This window comes from Hippocampus guttulatus, chromosome 15 (assembly GCF_054856545.1).
Source record: "Hippocampus guttulatus isolate MCC_2025c chromosome 15, RoL_Hgut_1.0, whole genome shotgun sequence".
Classification (NCBI taxonomy): domain Eukaryota; kingdom Metazoa; phylum Chordata; class Actinopteri; order Syngnathiformes; family Syngnathidae; genus Hippocampus; species Hippocampus guttulatus.
In genome coordinates this window covers 16,352,243-16,372,134 of record NC_141275.1, presented here as the reverse complement: position 1 = coordinate 16,372,134, position 19,892 = coordinate 16,352,243, and the positions used below count along the sequence as shown (strand labels likewise).

Sequence of the window (19,892 nt, the reverse complement as noted above, 5' to 3'; positions counted from 1 at the left end):
TTTTAGAATGTGTCCATTATGTGCTGAGATACAAAAATAGGAGTTTTGTTTTTAGAGCACGAATGACATTTTCGAGATGCGTTGAGCGACTGAAATGTGCCGCCCAGTGCCCACCCGGAAACATCGTGCTCCGCGTTAAACGTGCCGCACCAGGATATTTTTCACACTCGTGTTTATTGTATTAAAAACATGTCTACATTTACTACATAAGATGTCATATTTACGTAAGCGTAATATTAGAATGGTCTCTCTCATTTGTTGAGTTGTGCTGTGAAACAAGTAAAGTCCCTCCTACCTCCAAATCCGACTGGACAGTCGGCTCCTAAAAGTCCGCCACTATTGGCTAATATAAACTGTCAGTTATAAGAACAAGTTGGACGAGGACATTCTTACTTTCCCGTGTTTGGAGTATTAAAATATCCGTGTATTTGGCGTATATCAATCGATATTAGTATTTGAGGGAAACATTTGGATATTTTTTAGGACAGTTGTTGCATTTTGCTAAACCGCGCCAAGCTCGGAGAAGGCGTAGACTGGCGTTGGAATGTACCATTGTGCCAACGCCGGGGAAGATTTTTTTGTTGTGACAGCGGAGTCGAAACCCGGCAGTGAGAGTCGAGAAAGCGAAGGCGACCAGGAAAAGCTTCGCTTTGCTCTACCTGTTGTGTTTGTTCGTTTATTTATTTATCCTTTACGTTGACGCCTATGGAACTGGCGTCGTCGAGGCTACCTTAAGCGTTTGCTCCGAATGTCCACTGCGTGAGCAGACAGGTTGCTTGTTGAGGTAAATGCCGGTTTGACGCAGGGATCCACCTTACGACGGCAAACTCGCGAATCGGCGATTAGGGCTAGCGGGCTAAAGCTAACGCGGCTAAGCTGATTCGCCATTCCAAGTATTTATAAATCCTGTGTATGTTATTAAAAAAAAACAACCCGCAACAAATTAACACTCACGAGGCGTTCACGTAAGCCTCGCGTGTCGGGTCATTTATTTTTTTGTTTAAAATAAAAGTCGTGACTCTCCGTGCCTGCCTACCGGCCTCTTGAGCCGCCTAGATGGCTTTTAACCTGGACACAGTCGCCTTTCGCACTGTAACATATCCCTGAAATGAAATTTTGCTGTGATATCGACACGATTGAATTCGTGTCCGTTCTCTGTATGGGCATGCACGGTGACGGGTGGGCCGAATTGTGATTTCGAAATCCTCCTCCAGCCGCAGCGCGGAAATCAATCGGATGATCGAACTGGACCATCAATTGCAGCACGTTTTACGAATGGTTTGCTCGTCTGCCTCACAGTTTTGAGGTGCGAGGAGTTTGAATCTGGGCAATGGCCTTAAAGTATGGAGTACACCCAAGCACCCCCAAATGTTTTGAAGTGAACGGTTGATTGTTTAGCTGTGTGCTGGATGGACATGTATGGAGACAGCCGTTTTCTTGATCATTCATCCTGCAGCCCATTCCAGTTTACTTTGGGCGAGAGGGGGTGTACGCCCTGGACTGGCTGACATATAAACAAACAACCGTTCATGCTCACTTTCGCGAACTGTGAGGCGGATTTAACTGCATTTCGACTGTATCATCTTTGATATTTGTTCCAATCAGTAACGCTGTATGTTTGGATTGACTTCTTCCCTATTCTGAGTTTGCTGTCTTTCTTAAGTCCCAGTTGTAGGTCATTGCATCTGGCGTCAACGATGGCCTTCAGCAAAGGTTATCGCATCTACCACAAGCTGGACCCGCCCCCTTACAGCGTCATCGTGGAGACGCGCGCCCGGGACGAATGCCTCATGTTTGAAACGGGGGCCGTCGCCGTCCTCTGTAAGGAGTCCTCTTTTTTTTAACTCGCTGCCGTTTTACTGCACCGCGCGTCTCACGTTTGGCTCTTCCTCATCTTCAGCGGCGGCCGAGAAGGAGGCCATAAAAAACGCGTATTCCAAGATTGTGGACGCCTACGGGATCTTGGGTGTCCTCCGCCTCAACTTGGGTGAGTGCTGCGCACATAATGGTGTCACTTGATGACACGGACAATGCCCTGATTTACGGTTATGAGCTTTCGCTTGGCTGATTTCCTTCGCTCTGTGTCGAGAGCCAAAATTTGAGTGATGTGCGAGCTGCTCGAGGGAACTAAACGGAGCCATTAAGCGACGGAGGCGCCCTCGCATGTGGACAATGAGAGCCGCAGTTGCCCATGCGTTTTAAGCCATTTACAAAACGAGACAAACGAATACAAAATGAGAATACTCACAGAGAGAATCTGCAGCTCCTGGATTCACTCACGAGACCTTTTTGGGGTGAGAATGAGTGTTGGGCACTCATTCTAAAATCTAAAATCATTCTAAAATCACACGGAGCAGCACCACACCGAAACAGAGTACATCAATTCGGTACCATCCAAGTCCAATCGACCTTGCAAAGACGCCGGCCCTCTTTCCTCGCCACAGGCGACTCCATGCTCCACAGCCTGGTGGTGGTGACGGGCTGCAGCTCGGTGGGCAAAGTGCAGGAGTCGGAGGTGTTCCGCGTGACGCAGACGGACTTTGTGTCCCTGAAGAACGACCCCGGTGATGAGGAGCGCATCGGCGAGGTGCGCAAGGTGCTCAACTCGGGTCACTTCTATTTTGCCTGGTCCGCCTCGGGCGTCAGCATGGACCTCAGCCTCAACGCGCGCCGACGCATCCTGGAGGACACCACGGACAACCGCTTCTTCTGGTAGGAGCGCTACCCTCCGAAGCAGATCATTCGATTCGAGCGATCCCGCGCAAAAGTAGGCTCAGTCACGGACACCGGCGTCCATCCGTCGAGTGCGTTTTCAACGGGTAGGCGCAAAAAAGGGTCCGGCTCAACTTGTCAGGTTTGTGAGCCACCCTCTAGCTGATGCCAGTTGATGGCGGCATCACATTGCTTAGGCCTCGAGCACAGCTTTTGAGTAGAAGACGGGGATCAGGCGGTAGGTGAAGACATTCCAGCAAGTTGGCAGTCAGATAAGGTGACGCAAATCATGGAATGAATAAGGAATGCCTTGTAAAAACACAACTGGCGGCGAACTCCAACCAGACGGCGAGTCAGTGTCGCTCAAGGCGCGTTGTTTTGCCGTCCTCGGTCCTTTCTCAGTCTTGGTTTTCCTCGTCCCGCTCCCGATTGCGACCAGGAACCAGTCCCTGCACCTGCACCTGAAGCACTACGGCGTCAACTGCGACGACTGGCTGCTGCGGCTGATGTGCGGCGGCGTGGAGATCCGCACCATCTACGCCGGACACAAGCAGGCCAAGGCGTGCATCTTCTCGCGCCTCAGCTCGGAGCGGGCCGGCACGCGCTTCAACGTGCGCGGCACCAACGACGACGGGCAGGTGGCCAACTTTGTGGAGACGGAGCAGGTGAGCGCCATGAGCGGATCGACACACATTTTTCCCGATTTGCCGGTCGGGCCGTTGTGTGGCAAATAGTTGGAATCCCAGCATTGATCAATAGCGGGACAATTTTCTGGTCTGCGTTCGAGAACGAGCGTTTACTTTTCCTCCCGGCGTTTGAAAACAGATGGGTGGACTTTCTACCCTTTGTCAAAAGAGGCTCGCTACCGTTTGTGGGGAAAACCAAATGGAGAGAGGGAAAGCTTACTGTGACTGAGATCTTGGGGTCTGATTTGAGAGAAATTCGGTTGCGTCCAGTGATTCGGGTTGCGACGATGATTGTTTTTAGTCTTCCGCACAAGCCTTTTTGTTCCTGGCTTCAGGTTGTTAAAGCAGGCAATTTAGATATAGCCATACTCATGCGTTCTCTTCAAAAGGTTTTTGCAAAAAACACATTTGACTCTCACGGACTTCCATGAGAAAGCGTTTTGGCTTGCCGCCATTTTCAATGCGTCCTTTTTGCGGAACAGGCCATCTTCCTGGATGACAGAGTGTCGTCTTTCATCCAGATCCGCGGCTCCATCCCGCTGTTTTGGGAGCAGCCGGGCATCCAGGTAAGGCTAAAAGAAAACCCACTCGTACGCTCCCTCCGTCAGCCGCTCCCAAAAAGCCGAGCGCGGCGTGGCCGCCGACGAGGCCGGCGTCGTTCTCGGCCGTGACCGAGGTTCATTTCACTTTGGAGCGTCGGGAGCGTTGCAGAGCGTTTGCCGTTTAACTCATCTCCGTCTTGGTGCTGTGTTCAGAAAAAGTCCCTTAAGGGGGTTTTGTTGCACCTGAACGACAATCGGCAAGCCAGTCGACGCGATGACAACCCTCATTTGGTATAAGGCTCTTTCTTTCTTGCTCGTTGCGCTCTTCTCTTTTTTTGGGGGCTCAGGCGGGCTGTCGGCAATCTGTGCGGTGTCACGCCAACGAAATACACGGACGGGGGACCCTGACTGACCAGCGGCCCCAAATTTCTGCGATAAGCTGCAGCTCGACTGAGCTGAAAATAAAATAGAGCAAGTAAGGTACCGCGATGGCAGTCAATGTGGCTAAGGAGAAGCGCAGCCACCAAAACACCTTCAACCAGTCATCGAGCGCGACAATCAGTCAAATAAAGGCACACGTCACAAATACGCAGGTACTTACACTCATTGGGCCATTTGACTCCATTGTTCTAAAATGTATCAATTAACCGTCTACATATGACTTGAGCGTGCGTGCGGCCAGGCCTGGTGAGTGACGTGGGAGCCCAACTCATTCGTCGTAAGTCAAATTGGCGCGTTGCCGCAAAACCATGGCGCCGCCTTTTCCAAGACTGCACGATAATGCCAGGTGCCGCTTGGTCAACACTGCCGCCTTTTCCACAAATGGCTTTTTTCAGACTTCTGATTGGATAAACCCAATAAAACTCCACTTTTTTTTTTTTTTTTGCGCGCGTGTGTGTGGATTGGTGGAGAAATCTTGAAAAGAAAAAATACATCTCAACCTGAACTTCTTTTGGGGTTTGACTGACATCGCACAGATGGCGTTTTTGCAGGGCAAGACTCACTTTTGGTCGATAAAGGGCATTTCTTTGTCTTCTTCAGCTCCCCGACATCTTTGGTCAGGTGAGAGCCCGGTCTGAAAACACGCCCTCTCGGCCCCCCACCTTCAAGCGCTTCCTCTTCACTTGTTAGTCGGCGCCTGGCTACATGTTGCTAAATCTTAAGGAGCAACCAAAGGACGGCGGAGGCTAACTGGGGCGTGTTTTCAGACGCGTTGAGAAGGTTGGTAGCGCTTCCCGCTTTTGAGGTCCCGCTCCACTGGCCCCCACTCGTTCCCTCCACCAATGTCCCCTCCCGAAACCCAACGCTCTCGCCTTGCGGGAAGATGCATTCAAGATGATGACGACCAAGCGACGCCGGCGAGAAGCGATGACTAAACGAAACCCGCGACGCAGTCGAGCTTGGAGAGCGAGGGGCCGCGGGGCCAATGTTTGCTTTGTCGACAAGTCGAAACCTGCAAAATTCCTGCGCCGACGGCCGGGCATGACTCCTGCGCTCCAGATGAGCGCTTTCAGTGAGTCGGCAAGCCCAAGAAATAGACGAGATGCGTTCAAGGAGCGAGCAAAGTATGTGGCGGCCGGCCTTCTTTCAAAATGGACAGTCAGGACAGTCCGTGAGAGATTGTGGGGGGTGGAGGGGGGGGGGGGGGCGCCTATTTCATAAAGAAAGCGAGCACGTGACCGAGAGTGAGGAAAAGAAAACCCAAGAGGAAGTCATCTTGAACACAAGCGAGAGACTTGCTGAAAGCAACCGAGTCCCGTGCAGACCAACAATCCCAAATGCACCTTTCGCACGCACTCGTCCAAATCGGAGCTTTTCATCGACTGCAGTTTCACATTTTTGAAATGTTTGCCCCCGACGGAGCCTGTACCGGATCCAAGACATCAACCCCCCCACATGTCTTTGCGAGATCTGCACCCACTGTTTCATTTGTCATGGTTTGCCATTGCAGTGTTGCCCTGATAAACCCAGAGACAAATAAAAAGCCCCCCCCCCCCACCCCCAAAAAGTCCTTGGTGGAGGTGATGAAAGTGGAGGTGCAGTAGATGACGCTTCGGTAGGTGCCCCCCCCCCCCATGTCCTTGTGTGCTTTGTGCCAACGCCGAGCTTCACTTGCAGTTTATTTATTTCTCAATTTGATTTGTTTCTTCGGCTCGTCAGCCACATCCTGCGGCGTATTTGTTCGGCGCGCGTTGATGCATATCTCTTGCTGTGTCTGCCCCGCAGGTCGGCTCGCACCGCGTCAAACTCTCCCGAGGATTTGAAGCCAACGCGCCGGCCTTCGAAAGGTACTTATTTCCTCGAGTTCCGCGAAGGACCCGAGAGCGCTCGTCGCTTGTTGAGTCCTTTTCATTGGCCTCGGCCTCACCGCGGGGGGGGGGAACGCGTCATCAGCGCCTTGTCAGCTGCCGGTGGACATTTTGCGCTTGGGCGTACTCCGGCACCCTTCGTAAGATGGCCGACCTAATCTCCACGCCGCACCTTGCGGGCTTGCGCCCTTATCAACTTTTCTGGGCCGCTCAGGCCGTGGCATCTCAACCCGAGCCAACTGTCTTTCTGGAGCACCTTCAAACAACCGCCGCTCTATACAAAGTGCTGCACTTATTTATTTGTTTGCTTTCCTGTGTCTTCCAGACACTTCACTGCACTGAACAGCTTGTACGGCAAACAAGTGATCATCAATCTGCTCGGCAGTAAGGAAGGAGAACACATGCTCAGCAAAGCCTTTCAAGTGAGACGCCCGAAAAGCTCCCCCCCCCCCCCCCTCACTCTTTGTTCGTTTGTTTTTGCGACCAGTTTGCGGCATCGCAGCCTCTAAAAGTAGCGGTGTGTGAAAGGATTGGTGAATTAAAGGCTTAAAGTGCGCAGCGTATTTCTGTGGCTTCCACTTTTTCGCAATCCCGCCGTGTAGTTCTTTGGGTCCAGTTCGGTTGTATTGAACCAAGTCCACGATGGCGGGAATTGCCAAGCGAAGGTGGTGGCGCTTGTGTTTGTGTGTGGCCCTTGGCGGAAGGAAGCACAATTTTGACAAGTCCCGCCCCAATGTTGTATGAACGCTTTGTCTCCAGAGTCACTTGAAAGCGTCGGAGCACGCCGCGTCCGTCAAGATGGTCAACTTCGACTACCACCAGAACGTGCGCGGCGGAAAGGCGGACAAGCTGCACAGCGTGCTCAAGCCGCAGCTGGGCAAGTTTGTGGAGGAGTGCGGCTTCTTCTACTACTCGGGAGAGATGGGCATCGCCAGGTCGGGCGCTCCTTACGCTTCGGCCGCTAGACGTTTTGTTCTCCCATCAAATCCCTCGCTAACTTGTGTGATTTTTGTAGGAGTCAGGGTGGCACCATCAGGACAAACTGCCTGGACTGTTTGGACAGAACTAACAGCGTCCAAGCCTTCTTTGCCCTGGAGGTACAGTAGGGGAGGGGGGGGGGCAACAAACGGAAGGGTCCATTTTGGAGCAAATCATCATGTGGCCGCGTCTTCCAGATGCTGGCCAAGCAGCTGGAGGAAATGGGCCTGACGGAGAAACCTCAGCTGGTGGCCCGCTTCCAGGAGGTGTTCAGGACCATGTGGTCGGCCAACGGCGACTCGGTCAGCAAGATCTACGCGGGCACCGGCGCCCTGGACGGCAAGGCCAAGGTGGTTGCAGCGCACGCCGCGCTCACGCCGCGATGTCTTGAAAGAGCGCGGCGCGGCGCCGCGCCGCGTGCATTCCCGCGTGCTCTCTCTTAACTCTCGCGTGTGTCGTGTGCCGTCTCTTTCTGCCGCCCTCCGGGACGCTCCGCACGTGCGGTAAGTTGCCCCAAATTCCACACATTTGGGTTTTGGGAGGCTTTGATTTGAGGAATCCTTTTTTTTTTCTCCTGATGGTCAGAAATGGAGGCGTTCTGCTTTGATTGCAGTGATTCCCCAACCGCTGTCGGTTATCCAATTCCTCTCAAATTGACACACTCACCCAAAATGCATTGATTCAATTTCACTTGCACGGTTGGAAAATCACCGATCGCCAACAAGTACTTGGTTCCTCTGTCGATAGCAGCCACATACGGTGACAGGCAGAACAATTCGGTGTGTGTGTGTGTGTGCCTGTTCCCAGTCGGTCAAGCAAACTCGTCTCAGCTTCACAACAAGCAGCAATTTGGTGGATCGTGAGCAGTTCTTCAAAAAAACGACGACAACAACAAAAAATCTTAACAACTGTCCGTTGCTTTTTGCATCACTTTTGTTTGGTGGTGTGCCGTGAAATGCGTCCCATTTGTAAGACATGCGTTGATTGTCAAATAAGCAGCCGTGATCTCCCATTCAGGCGGGGAAGCTGAAAGACGGCGCTCGCTCGGTGACCAGGACCATCCAGAACAACTTCTTCGACAGCTCCAAGCAGGAGGCCATCGACATCCTGCGCCTGGGCTCCACGCTCAACAGCGACCTGGCCGACAAAGCGCGGGCCTTGCTCACCACCTCCAGCCTCTACGGTAACTCCATGGGCTCCTTCTCCTCACCCGGGACGAGCTTTGTCCGGGCCGCCGTCACGTCGGCCTGACGTTTCGTCTAACGGGACTTTCTCTTCCTTCTCTCCACGCTGCGCTCTGTTAGTCACTGAGCCCGTCTTGCAGTCAGGTACGGTGCCTGAGTACCCCTGAAGTGGATCCACCTTGTCCTCCACTTTCACCTCATATGTGCTTAGTCTTTTGAGGAGCCATATTGTGCCCCCCCCCCCCACACACACACAAAACATTTCAAAGGGTTCACAGGGCTTTTACATAATGTCTCTTTTTTTTTTTTGCCTCCATCCCATTTGTGTGAAAAGCATTGTCATGTGTTGTCAGTGGACACAACCCCCACGAGTAGTTGTTGATGACCTCCCGCCCCCCTGTCATTTTCTTTGATTTCATCTTTGAATATGCACAGTAGAATAGAAGAGCCAGTCCAGGAAGCGTATCCCCAATGCTTGGGCGCACACACTCATTTGGGCAACCCCCTTTTTTTGCGCAGCCTCCCCCAGGGTGCTGCTGGGCATGTGCCAGAACCACCGCAAGTACACGCGGCCCAAGCAGATCCGAGTGTGCGTGGGCACGTGGAACGTCAACGGCGGCAAGCAATTCCGCAGCATCGCCTTCCGCAACCAGACGCTCAACGACTGGCTGCTGGATGCCCCCAAGATCGCCGGGCACCCCGAGTTCCAAGGTAACCCCGGACGTCTTTGTCACGTTTGCTTTTGCGGCGCGTCGCCCTCGTCCTAATCTGTCTCCGCTTTCCAGACGGCAAAGCCAACCCCGTTGATATTTTTGCCATCGGCTTTGAGGAAATGGTGGAGCTGAACGCCGGAAACATCGTCAGCGCCAGGTACGTGCGGGCATCCCCGCGGACACGGACAAAAGTATTGGGGGGCACAGCACTCTACTTTTTGTTTTAACCCCACCCCCCACCCCCCATACGCAAACCCAAATCCACAGCACCACCAACCAGAAGCTGTGGGCCGCCGAGCTGCAGAAGAACATCTCGCGGGACCACAAGTACGTGCTGCTGGCGTCGGAGCAGCTGGTGGGCGTGTGCTTGTTCGTCTTCATCCGCCCGCAGCACGCGCCCTTCATTAGGTACGCTTTTCAAACCCTCGCGGATTTTCCCCTCTTAACATTTTCATTGTGTCACTGTTTTGAAAGAAGAATGGAAATAACGGTGGTGTTGAAGTGATTTGCCGGACTTGACTTGGCAACGTGTCTCGGGAATGTGATGCCTCCAAGTAGTGGTTCTCGGTCTACTCATGGCGCGCAGGCTCCCTCTAGTGGTACAACAAAGTATGACTGAGTTCAGGACATCGGCATTTAGTTTTCAAGAACGGCTCGTTGTTTCTCGAAGTGCAGTTTGGGAATTGTCTTCAAATTGTGTGTTTCATTTGTTCATTGGATGTGAAAACAGGCGATTTTTACTTTTTGCAGTGTTGGATTCTATGAAAATGAATAACCGAAAGTTGTTTTCTTTTTGGTATGTTTTTCATTTTTGAGTTGCCATTTAAAAATAGAAGAACAGAACGATACACAGCTTGGCGGTTCATTGTCTTGTGCGCATCACGCAGGGACGTGGCGGTGGACACGGTGAAAACGGGCATGGGCGGCGCCACGGGCAACAAAGGGGGCGTGGCCATCCGCCTGCTCTTCCACACCACCAGCATCTGCTTCGTGTGCTCGCATTTCGCCGCGGGACAGTCGCAGGTCAAGGAGAGGAACGACGACTACAACGAGATCACGCGCAGGCTCAGCTTCCCCATGGTGGGAACGCCAGCAAAAAGTTTCAAAGGGGCACGGGCGACATTTGTCATTCTTTGGCGCGTCGTCCCCTCCAGGGTCGCCTGCTCTATTCTCACGACTACGTTTTCTGGTGCGGCGACTTCAACTACCGCATCAACCTGCCCAACGAGGAGGTGAAGGAGCTGATCAGGCAGCAGAACTGGGACGCGCTGACGGCCGGCGACCAGCTCTTTGACCAGAAGAATGCCGGAACGGTACGTCGTCGATTCCCAACGGTCGTTTTTTTCTGAACCGACTGCTTTTGTCCAATTGCAGTTCGGCCTCTGTGTGTTGTCGTGTCCGCGCAGTCGGGCCCAGGGGCTCGCTTCGCAGTCACCGGGACTTGCTTCGAAATAGGACTCTTTCTTTATCCGGTCGCACTTCGGATGTCATCATTTTTGCATCCTCTGATTGGATTGGTTGGTCTCAGCAAGCAAGCCCTTCTTGACCGATTCCAATTTAACGCTCCATCTGACGTGTCGGCGGTTGTGCAAATGATGTTCACGTCCTCTTTGCGCATTTCCCGGCCGTTTCGACCACGAGTCACAAAAAGGCCTCTTCGTGGCGCAGGTCTTCCGGGGATTCATTGAGGGCAAGCTGGACTTTGCGCCCACGTACAAGTACGACCTTTTCTCCGAGGACTACGACACCAGCGAGAAGTGCCGCACGCCCGCCTGGACCGATCGAATCCTCTGGAAGCGCAGGAAGTGGAACTTTAACAAAACAGGTACGCATATACACATTCCTTTTTAGATATAATATATACAATGCCGTGATGATATGAGTACTTGGAAATATTTGTGTGTAGCTGAGGAGATGAACGTGGTGGGCGCGACGTCGGCCGAGAACGAGGATGACGCGGATTACCCCTGGAGCCCCGGGACCCTCAAGTATTATGGCAGGGCCGAGCTCAAGACCTCAGACCACAGGTGGGTGCCGTCCAATCGGTCCTTCCGGGATTTTGCAGAAGTTGCTTTTTGTCGTCGTTGAGATTGTCGCTTGATTTCAGCGCATTTTATGAAAGTTGCTGTCGAACAAAGTTAATAGCGCTCGCTTCCATTTGACAGCGATCCGCGCTAATCTACCGATCTGCTCGTAGGCCGGTGGTGGCTGTCATGGACGTGGACATCCTGGAGGTGGACCCGGAGGCCCGGCACCAGGTCTACAAGGACGTCATCGCGCTGCAAGGGCCCCCCGACGGCACGGTCCTGGTCTCCCTGTGCTCGTCGGGACCGGACGACTACTTTGACGACGCGCTCATCGACGAGCTTCTCGACAAGTTTGCCAACTTTGGCGAGGTCATCCTTATCAGGTGAGCCCAACGGTAGCTTCGGTATTGAACTTCATTTGAAGAAACCCGTCTCGCCAGTCGCATAACCTCAAGAGCGGTCACCTGATACATGTATTTAGATTTGTTGAGGAGAAGATGTGGGTGACGTTCCTGGAGGGCTACTCTGCTCTGGCCGCTTTGTCCCTCAGCGCGTCGACCGTAAGTTGCCCTTTGGGGAGAACACCGTGGTCAAAATGTCAACGTGTTTTCTTTGATCAACAGAGACTTTTCTTTTTTGGGGGGGTTATGACCGCTTGAAAACTCGATTCGTGTATCCCAAAATATTGTCCCATGAAATATTAGCTTCATGAGGACAAACTACACGCATGAGATTTTTTGTTCAGCCCGGTGTCACCGACTCGATCAGACATTTTGGACTCCGTTCACGAAAACTTGATCCTATTCAACTGGACTACACACAGCCTCGGCCCCCTCGCAGGTTCTGGGCAAGGTGTTGGACATCCGCCTGAAGAGTCCCGGCTGGATCAAAAGCCTGGAGGAGGAGATGAGCGTGGAGCGCATCTGCGGCAGCATCCCCACCTCGGCCAGCTCCACCCTGCTGGCCGAGGACGCCGACATGGGCGACGACGACGACTACGACATGGAGGGCGACGTGGACGAGGAGGTGGAGGCCGTCCTTCCGCAGCACCTGCAGCCTTGCGCCGGCTCGGCGCCGGGCTGGTCGCCGCAGCCTTCGCCGGGGGCCAGCCCCTGCGCCTCCCCCACCCACGGAGAGGCGGCGGCAGCGCCGCCGCCCGTCAGGCCCGGACGCGCCGCTCAACCGGCCCGACCGACTCAAGGTAAGCTCTCTCGCGTTTTGTACGCTGGCATCAGATTTTAAACACAAACGCATGACGGGAGCACGATATACTGTCAGCCGTACGGACTTCATCCTCTGCAAATAAGTGCCGTTACGACTGCGGGTCACTCACTCACTTGGTGTCGTCGTGAAAGTCGTCTTGTGTCCGCACGACTCGATTTTCGACCGCCCCCAGTGGCCGAGTCACCTTCTCGGGAAGCCGCAGCGACATTCCCTTCACGCAATTTTGTCATGGGCTCATCTACGTGACTCCAGTCAGCCCGCACACACGCATGCATGCAGGTATCGATTTGGGATCAGAAGTATTATTGAACACCGTTAACATTTAAGATTGTCAACTATTTTTGGGGCACATCCGCTCTTATCCAGAGTTGTATTCGTTTTTCTTTTTTTTTTTAAGCATCACTTAATTGGAAGCAAGTGTGTTCGTTTGCAATAGTTTCGTTTTTTTTTTTTTTTTGAAAATGTTTTGTTTTAGTTGACACTTGATTATAATAATAATAATAATAATAATAGATTTTATTTATAAGCGCCTTTCAAGACACCCAAGGACACTTTACAATAACAAAAAACACAAAACAATACGGGTCGGGGGAGAGATCTTGCCCCAAGTGGAGGAGTTTAAGTATCTTGGGGTCTTGTTCACGAGTGAGGGCAGGAGGGAGCGAGAGATCGACAGGCGGATCGGTGCAGCGTCTGCTGTGATGCGGACGTTGTATCGGTCTGTCGTGGTGAAGAAGGAGCTGAGCCAAAGGGCGAAGCTCTCAATTTACCGGTCGATCTACGTTCCAACCCTCATCTATGGTCACGAGCTATGGGTCGGGACCGAAAGAACGAGATCCCGGATACAAGCGGCCCAAATGAGTTTTCTCCGCAGGGTGTCCGGGCTCTCCCTTAGAGATAAGGTGAGAAGCTCGGTCATCCGGGAGGGGCTCAGAGTCGAGCCGCTTCTCCTCCACATCGAGAGGAGCCAGATGAGGTGGCTTGGGCATCTGATTCGGATGCCTCCTGAACGCCTCCCTGGTGAGGTGTTCCGGGCATGTCCCACCGGGAGGAGACCCCGAGGAAGACCCAGGACACGCTGGAGTGACTATGTCACCCAGCTGGCCTGGGAACGCCTCGGGATCCCCCGGGGAGAGCTGGAAGAAGTAGCTAGGGAGAGGGAAGTCTGGGCTTCCCTGCTAAAGCTGCTGCCCCCGCGACCCGGCCCCGGATAAACGGTAGAAGATGGATGGATGGATGGACAAAACAATACGGGTTGAGCAGCGGCAGCCAAAACGCGCCAGCGTTCACTCAACCCGAAAGTCAGAAAGAAACAAGGGAGGGCGAGGGGGAGAAAAAAAAACCCACGCTCAAACTACCCTCATTTGAGGATAATTTGAGTGAGGCAAAAAACTCCTGCACAAGCATATGACAGTTACAACAGGTCACAAGACATAAACAATGAAGACGGTGAAACAAGGGATTAGTTGCAGTATTCCTTTTTGTCATTTTTCTGTTGATGAGAAAAAACAAAAGACATCAAGGTATGTATTGCGCAGTCAAAAATATTTGTCAAACAACAAAGTATTCGGGTGGCGCTTCTACCGTCATCCATCCGCCAACCAAATGCAGCAGCACAGATTGGGTCGTTTTCGTTTCTCCCCACAAAAATGAACCCCGCTCTTGACACACCTCAGACAAAAGCGGATCGCATCGGATCGTTGGAAGATATGAGCGAGCCAGGCGCGAGGCCCCCGTCGGTCGGGAAGGGGCCCCCCCCGTTGTATTTGCGCGGCCCGTGGCTAAAAGAGACGACGGGCGGCAGCCATCAGAGCAAGAGTTGACTGAACGCCGAGGGCCTTTATGCTCAAAGAAGAGGAGCCTGCCGAGCGCTCGGCTGGAAAGACCCTCCTCAACTCAACTGTACCGAAGAGCCGGACAAGCGAAACCCTCCACCAAGTAAGCGCCATTCTTTGCTCTTTCATGTCGTTGGGGGCTTGTTTCGGTAACCGCGCTCTCGGTGATGGATGATTGTCCACCATAGCCGTCGATGATTCTTTTACTCGTGAATTATTGCAACTCGGGAGAAATTGCCCGTGATGACTTGTTGCATCACAAGGCTCGTCGCGCACGGCGAGCTCACATAGCCGGCGATGCCACGAGACTTTGTAGTTTCTATGATGAGGCAAATCCCAAAAGGGTGACATTGCGAGATCAAAAACGTTGTCGCCGGCGAGCCCGGCGTTGGCTTCCAAAGGCAAACGGCGACGGAGCGGTAGGTGGACGCTGCGACCGAGAAGCGCAGAGACGCCGCCGGTACGATGGCCGTCGTTTGACGGAAAAAGAGGCGCCATCGAGCAAAATATCCAATTCTTGTCTGCCGAGGCGTCTGAATGCTCATTCCGATTTGTCTTTTGTCTCGGGTTCAAGGTTGGGAGCCAAACCTCGACGTCGTCGTCGTCGCCTTGAGAAAAGCGCAGACAACCATGCAACAACCAGAACGCCAAAGGTGGAAGACGTGCATGCCAAATGCGCTTCGACATGGTCTGTGCTTGCCGCAACATCCGATCCTCTCGTCCGCCTTTGCGGCCTCCTGCTCCTGTTCAAACCTGTTGAATAAATTGTGACTCCCATCAAAATCGTTGTTGTTTGCAACTGTTGACCTGTGACTGCATCTCAAGTATCCCACTTGAGATGGGTTGGAGTTGAAAGTACAAAAAAGTCCTCTTCCTTTTTTCTTTTTTTTTTTTTTTTAATAATAAACTTCTTGCTGGAAAAAAACACAATTGCGTCAAGTTCCGTGATGAAATTCTTTCGGGCTGTAACCACCTCATGTTTTTTTTTCTCCCCAGGCCCTCCTGTCGACTTGCAGCCCGGCGCGCCGCCATCCCAAGGCTTGGAGCCCAAGCGCGCGCCGCCTCCCCGGCCCAACGCACCCCCGGCGAGACCCATGCCCCCCCAGCGCCCGCCACCCCCCTCAGGTAGCACGAGGCTAGTCCGGCCGATCTGAAACGGGCGTGACCGTCATTTCATTCGGCTGTTTGCGTTGAACCGGCCGAAGGATGATGAAGGGCTCCTTCATCTCAAAAAGTTGGCGAACGCCTCAGGAAAGGATGGAGCGGCGCAGGCGTGGGCTGGTATCACGTTCCGACTCTTTCAATCCGAGCGGCATCCCCCACGGTATTTGTCAGCATGGTCGAAAGACGATTAAGTGCGCCATCTGCCGTCGGCGAGTTGCCGAGTCAACCGGGCAGAAGATTGCGCGACGTTAGAATATGCTTTCATGTTTTGTTTTGTTTTTTTTCTTTGAGCACAGCTCCTGATTAGCATTTTTCCATTGCCCGGCGCGGTGAATTCAGCCATCCCAAGGAGGCAACATTTCGTCCCTTTGCTTTGTCTGAACCCTTTTCAGGTCGAGGCCCGCCAGCTGCGGGAGCTCCCACAGCTGGAGGCGCTCCCAGGCCGGTAGGTTTGAGATGCCGTCATAACTGCCGCTCCCGGCGATAGCGCCGACGCAGACCCTGATGGCGCCGCCCTTGTGGTTTTCTCCAGAATCTTCCCCCTCGAGCGGGCGTGATCAGCGTGCCTCCGCAGGCTCGTCCCTCTCCTCCGCCCCACCCCGGAGCTCCCCGCCCCGCCCCCGACGTGCACCCGGGGGCCCCTCGACCCAACGCCGACACCCACCCCGGGGCCCCTCGCCCGGTACCTGCTGCCGCAGCTAAAGCGGCTGATCTTTCTCTAGGTGGGGATCTGTTTTTTGTTTTTCTCTCCTTCTCTGCCGCCTGATGTATTGAGGTGAAACTCGCTCGCACGGTTCAGGGCCCGCGCTCCCGACGGCGCCCCCCGTCGGGAGGCCGTCGGTCCCGGCGCCCACGCAACCACAACCCGCCGGCCCGGCCCAGCCGCAGCTGCCTCCCCCCATGCTGCCGACACCTGCCGCCGCCCCCCCCCGCGCAGACGCTGGCCTCCCCGAAGCCGCCGCCCCGTTCCCGCTCGCATCACGCTCTGCCGTCAGATGCCGCCAAGGGCGACTCGGCCACGCAGGTTGGTGACCATGCCGGTTATTTTATTTTTTTTGCGACGGAGGGCTTCCTCTTCCTTCCGGTTCTGAGAAAACGGAGCTTCTCTCTTCCTCGCTTTTCCTCGCAAGCCGAATGTCTTCTTCTGGCTTTTGTCTCTCTTGTGACTCATTTGTCCTTTCTCTCACAAGCCGGACAAGCCGTCGGGGTGACAGGTACTTCACGTCTCTCCTCCGTAGCGCATCTCCCTTTTTTTTTTTTGTTGCCATGTGTCCTCCTCGGTTTCCTTTCTGCCAACACAAGGACGGAACGCGTGCTTTCATACGTGCCGCGATCCTCCTTTTTGCCGATTTCATTCATCTGTGCCAGTCTTCCATTGTGCTTGTGGCCTGAGGGCTCCCCGTGGGGTGCGCCAGTCTTGTAAAGCCACTTTCCACCAGGCAGTCGCAACCTCCTTTTTGTGCACGGTCTGCATTCCAACCCAGCGTTTCAATTTGTTCCGGGCAGCCTCACCCAACGGAGACTCGTGTCAGTTTGAACCCTATTTATTTAGAACCCGGAAAGGCCGGGCAGCTTCAGTTCTAGAGCGCAGTTCATACAAAAGCTAGCGCAGCGCGCTTCATAGTTCCAAATGCCAGATTTGAGAATCTTCAGACCTTGCTGATGGCCAGAGTCAAGCTGGTCTGACGGTTCTTTGCAATTTGGTCTTCCATCTTCTTGACACACCTTCCCAAAGTTTGGAACTGGACTGGTGGAAACGTGGTCCCAAAAAGGTCACCCGCCGTTTGGAAAGTATGGAGACCGTGATTGAGGTTCTCTTTGTGTGACAGACGAACGGGCTGAACGGCGTCCAATCCAAGCCCGAGGCCGCGGACGCCCTCGACTTCCTGCCTTGGCAGCAGAGCTCCCGATCCTTGACCCGCGGCTCCTCCCTGAGGACTCCGCCCTCCGTTCCCGCCTCGTTGTCGTCCTCGATGTCCGCCGCCCTTCTCCCGCCGCCGCCCGCAATGCCTCGCAGTCGCTCGCAGGAGACCCTGCGCACCTCCCCGAACCCTTTATCCGCCGAGCCGCTCCCCGCCCGGCCCTGCAGCACCAACCCCTTTACGGGCCGGCGCGACTGGGCGCCGCTCGTCCCCGCCGCGGTTGCCCAGCAACGCCTGTCTCGGGGCGCGTCCCTGATCACACCCTCGTCGGTCACGCAGGCCGTCCCGCCGCCCCGCCGCCAGCCCCCGAATTGGGTCACTTTCAACGACGACTTTCCGCTTCCGGCCGTACCCGGCTCCGCCGCCGTCGCCGAACCGGACTGGTTAACCGAAGCCGCGGCCCCCTCGGCCCCCCTCGAGTTTAACCTCTTCCCCGAGCCGGACTGGTTCACCCCTTCCCCGGCTTTCAACGCGCACCGGGCTAAAACTCTGCCCCCCAACGCGACCCTCCTCCCCGAACCGGATTGGTTAAGCGCCATCCCGACCCTTCCTCCCCCGCCTGTCCCATCGCGCTCCGGCGCCGCTGTGCCGAAACACCCTGACGGATCTGGTCCCGGCTGCCTCCTCTTTGCCAGAGAGCCAACTGAACGCTGAGATCCGTGACGTATACATATTCATTCATTCATTCATCTTCTGAACCGCTTCATCCTCACTAGGGTCGCGGACGTATACATATGTACACAGTATATTTGTCTGTTTGCGTGAGAGTATTTAAGATGAGCTAAGACGTGCGCGCTCCCATCTTCCACTTTCGTCCCTCGATTAAAAAAACAAAACAGATCTATATATTGTGAGCCGCGGCGCCTGTGCAATATCAACGTCAGTTTCTGTGCTTCCCAACATTGACAGTAATGCCTTGATGTAAGAGTTGCAACTCATCTTTCCTCATTGAAATGAATGCTCAAGTTCCAGCACCTCAAAAAATTCCTTTACTGTGTTGTTTTATTGGCACTTAGCAAACCCAACTAAATGGCGAATGAGCGCAACCATCTGAAACTGTCCTTGCACCACAAGGAAACCAAAGAGAATTGACCCTGGCCGGAGGTTGTGAAAGTTGCTGGCGTATCTCTGAAGGACATACAAATCATCCAGGTGATGGCCGATATCTCAAAAAGCGTCCAAGTCAAATGCACTCGTACCTCAAGGCTCCATTGTACTGTATACTGAAATGAGGACCTCTCTTTCGCGAGTCGACGTGATACGCTGGTCAGCGTGACCTTCTGCCACCTAGCTGGCATCGATCAGCAAACATGTCACTATTGTATGTGTGTGCCCCCAATTTAAAAAAAAAAAAGTTGAATTGCATAAAGATGCCACAAGATGATGACAGCGCATACAATCGGAGCATGCAACAGTACTGGCAGGCACGACCGGAGCGCAGTTGGGGGACTTGCTCTGCTTCTTCCCCGTTCATAATTCCGCGGCATGTGGAGCTCAATGCTGCCCGGCATGTTGTGGCACAAACTGAAGGCGCGCAGCTTCAATTTTGGACTTGTAAAAAAAATAATAATTGCTTAAAAATCCGTGATGTACCGTAGCAGGGACACAACAAGCTCGACATCGCCGATGTTCTATGCGCACTTGTGCAATATCAGTGTGGGGTCAGGGGTCACGCTGCACTCACGCTCCTCATGAATGTATGCCATGCCGTTCTGAGTCTGCCACTGTTGCAGTGTACATACATAGTTGTTTATGTAGAAAACCCTACATGTGTGTTTGCACAAATATTCATATATATAAAAAATGTAAGATAGATAGATATATATATGCACTGAGGCTGTACATCCCACATATGGATTTCCTTGTCTCCCCGTCAAGACAAGTGTGTGTGTGTGCGCGTGAGTGAGAGAATAATGTCGTGTGTCGGAGATGTGACGAGCGACACAAAGGGCACATTCTTCATTTTGGGCTTCAAACTCCAGCCAACTCTTGGATACGTGGTAAAAACTGTGGCGTGATGTGTATTGTGTACAGGCTGCTTTTATTTTTGTGCACGTCATAATTCAGTGTTGTGCAATTGTTTGAACCTGCAACAGGGCGTGACTTAATTTTCAGGCCCTTCGGTTTGAAACCATGTGAACCGTCTGGGTTCTCAACAAATATAACCAACATTGACGTCAAACGTGAATGAAAGCCAGCAAATTGTGTTGTTGAACTCCAAATCTCCATTCACTGCTCTGAAAGGCATACATTTTGTGTGGAGTAGGGGAAAAAATCGATATAAATATCTATGTATCCTAGTATCTCCAAGCCAGCAGCATTTTTGTGTCGCAATTGAGCTTTTACAGGCCACAAACTGGCTGCCTTTGTGAGGTCAGTGTCCTCCCCCTCGAGTTTTTAGTAATCCATCGTAATAAGAGTCTGTGCTCGTGAACAATCTATATGTATTAAAACATGAAGCAGCAATTCGTGTTTATCTCCGTGAATATTCCATATTTAAAGGGCACAGCCGCTAGCACATTTATGTATAAAGGCAGTTTATGTTGTATGTATGAAACTAAATAAAACAAACCGAATGGCGCTTGTGTTTACTTTG

General features: G+C 53.1%; 1 protein-coding gene across 1 annotated transcript; it reads left to right on the top strand.

Annotated features, from left to right (window-relative positions):
* The first annotated feature begins 389 nt into the window (after positions 1-389).
* On the top strand, positions 390-19,877 carry synj1 (synaptojanin 1). The gene is given in 30 exon segments (XM_086130808.1): positions 390-784; positions 1,664-1,821; positions 1,901-1,987; positions 2,445-2,712; positions 3,152-3,377; positions 3,881-3,964; positions 4,154-4,231; positions 6,167-6,228; positions 6,575-6,671; positions 7,009-7,184; positions 7,265-7,346; positions 7,425-7,577; positions 8,245-8,410; positions 8,532-8,555; positions 8,931-9,122; positions 9,197-9,281; positions 9,392-9,532; positions 10,012-10,204; positions 10,279-10,437; positions 10,793-10,949; positions 11,031-11,151; positions 11,322-11,534; positions 11,633-11,711; positions 11,992-12,352; positions 15,207-15,335; positions 15,767-15,819; positions 15,907-16,096; positions 16,174-16,298; positions 16,300-16,398; positions 17,204-19,877. Coding segments are annotated over 29 exon segments (4,671 nt in total). The 5' UTR covers positions 390-784; positions 1,664-1,697; the 3' UTR covers positions 17,951-19,877.
* Positions 19,878-19,892: the final 15 nt, after the last annotated feature.